The 2,703-nt window shown below is 54.2% G+C and overlaps 1 protein-coding gene across 1 annotated transcript in view; it reads left to right on the forward strand.

Moving 5' to 3' along the window:
* The first annotated feature begins 1,024 nt into the window (after nucleotides 1-1,024).
* LOC107293093 (solute carrier family 22 member 17-like) overlaps nucleotides 1,025-2,703 on the forward strand; it is a 12,739-nt gene continuing 11,060 nt past the window's right edge. The window contains 1 exon segment of the mRNA XM_015822230.1: nucleotides 1,025-1,363. Within this exon segment, the coding sequence (XP_015677716.1) occupies nucleotides 1,025-1,363 (339 nt within the window).

Genomic DNA, 2,703 nt, shown 5'->3' on the forward strand with positions numbered 1-2,703 from the left:
TGGGTGGGGTTGCAATGCCAGGCGTCCCCAGGGGGATTGCAGTGCCTAGCATTCCCAGCCAGCCAGCATCCTAGGGATGGGTTCTGCCTTGGGGGCCCCCTTAGTTGTGGCCCAGAGAGGGGGTCCAGAGAGGGGGTCATGTGAACGCCTGCATCCTTCGCAGGTGATGCCCCAAACCAGGTCCCAGAAATACTAAACCAGGTTAAAAGAAACCCAAGAATCTTCACTGCTTTCTCTTTTCCCCTGCTGGAGCCTTGCTTCGCCAGCTCCCCAGCCTGTGGGCGACTACAAAGCCCATCTTGCCTCCCTCGGCCCTCCTTTCCAGCTTTCAGATGGGTGGGGTTGCAATGCCAGGCGTCCCCAGGGGGATTGCAATGCCTAGCATCCCCAGCCAGCCAGCCAGCCAGCATCCTAGGGATGGGTTCTGCCTTGGGGGCCCCCCTAGTTGTGGCCCCGGGACCCTTCCTCCAAAATGCGGTGTGTGGATGGCACAGTGGTGTCCGGACTGTTTGAGGGAGAAAAGCCATGATTTGGGGGCCTTGACCTCTTCAATTCCTGACCCGACCAAGAGGTTGGGACCCTTGACCCAAGGGAATGGCACCCCCTACTGCTCCCTGTGAGAATTGTACCTGTCTGGACTCACAATCTACTTTCTCTCCCCATAGGCTAAGATTCTGGGTTTGTTTTAACCTGGTTTAGTATTTCTTTGCCCTTTTATTGGGCGCCGTGCTGCATCACATCACCTAAGGATGCATGGGTTCAAAAACCAAGGAACGGCTGTTTACAGATGCAGCTATTCATTTAAACCAGTGTTGGCCACTTTAAAGACCGGTGGACTTCAACTCCCAGAATTCCCCAGCCAGCAGGGCTGGCTGGGGAATTCTGGGAGTTGAAGTCCACCCCTCTGAAATTAGCCAAAGTTCAACAACACTCATTTAAAACCCTCTCCATTTTCTCTCTTGTATTTCTTCCTTATTGCCTATTTATTAATTCCATTTTCCCCCCATTTCTACAGACGCTTCCCATGGATACCAGCCCCCCGATCCCAGATCCCGGGGGTCCCCGAAGGGATTTTACCACCTCGGCTTCTGAGCTGGGCCCTCCCTCCTTCGAATGGCTGCTGGGGCGCCTGGGGGCCCGGGGACAACGTCGCCAGCGCCTTCTCCTGGCTCTCAGCTGCCTTCCCTGCCTCCTTCTGGGATTGGCCTTGGGCTCGGATGCCCTCTTTGCTCTCACCCCTGCGCATCAGTGCCGGGACCCCAACGGCACCAAACTCCCCGAGAATGCCACCTGTGACGGGCCCCACTGGCAGAGTGGGGGGTCCTCCAGACTCCCCGTCCTCACCAGCAACCCGGTGACCGAGGCGAGTATCTCCGCCGCTTCGTTTTCCTGCTGTTATGATTTATGTGAAATACGTTAAAAATGGAAAGAAATGTCCCTGGTTTTTAATGCCAAATAAGTTGTCTAGAACAGGGGTCTCCAAACTTTATGGGTTGGCGAGGGAGAGGGAACTTACACGCACACGCACAAACGTGAATGTGGCCACAAGTGCACACGCGTACACAAACAAGCCACAAGCATGGCCACCAGGGGTCCCCAACCTATGTGCCACGGCCCGCTGAGCGGTGCACGTGCGTGTGTGCGCGTGCTCACCCCTCCTAGTGCTACCATTGCCGCTAGTACCGTGCAGGCAGCGGCGTTGCCACGAACTTGCACAGGCAGCGGGAACACTGCGAGTGGCAGGTGGGCGGCAGCATGCCAAATGCAGGTGGTGGCATTGCCACAAAGTTTGTGCCGGCGGTGGTAGCACAAGAGGCAGGCAGTAGGTGGGCCGCAGTGCGAGCCCGACGTGGGGTGGCGGAGTGATCCTCGCGCCGGTGGTAGCATCGCCGCAAGCCTGTTGGCGGTGGCACCACAAGCCTCACACAGACACCGGCGTCACTGAGAGCCTCACACGCAGGCTCACAGCCCCATTTGCGTGGTGTGCATGCTTGCGGCTTGTTTGTGCACATGTGGCCACATTCTCGTCTGCGCATGTGCGCGTAAGGTCAGATGCTCAGCAGCTGGATGCTGCGACCGTTTACGACGGTCGCAGCATCCCGAGGTCACATGATCCCCTTTTTGTGACCTTCTGATAAGCAAAGTCAACGGGGAAGTTAAGGTCCACTTAACAACCTTGTGACTAACTTAACAACTGCAGTGATTCACTTAAGAACTGTGACAAGAAAGGTCGTAAAGCGAGGCAAAACTCAACGCATATCTCGCTTAACGAATTTTTTCCAGGTGAATTGCGGTCATAAGCCGAGGACGGCCTGTTCTTTCATGCTGGCGAAATTCTGTTAATGTCATCGTACAATAAAGTAGAATTTCGAATCTGTGGGGAATGATTTAAGTACATGTAGCCCTTGAGTTACAACAGTTCATTTAGTGACCGTTTGAAGTTAAAACAGGACTGAAAAAAGCGACTTATGACCATTTTTCATACTTACGACTGTTCCATCCCCAGGGTCATGTGATCAAACTTCAGACACTTGGCAACTGGCTCACATTTATGACGGTCGTGGCGTCCCCTGGGGTCATGTGCTCCCCTTTTGTGACCTTCTGACACAATGGGGAAGCTAAGATTCATTTAACAACGAACTTAACAACTGCAGTGATTCATTTAACAACCGTGGCCAGAAAAGTGGTAAAATGGAGGCAAAA

Source organism: Protobothrops mucrosquamatus, unplaced genomic scaffold (assembly GCF_001527695.2).
Source record: "Protobothrops mucrosquamatus isolate PMUCROS unplaced genomic scaffold, P.Mucros_1.0 scaffold1499, whole genome shotgun sequence".
Classification (NCBI taxonomy): Eukaryota; Metazoa; Chordata; class Lepidosauria; order Squamata; family Viperidae; genus Protobothrops; species Protobothrops mucrosquamatus.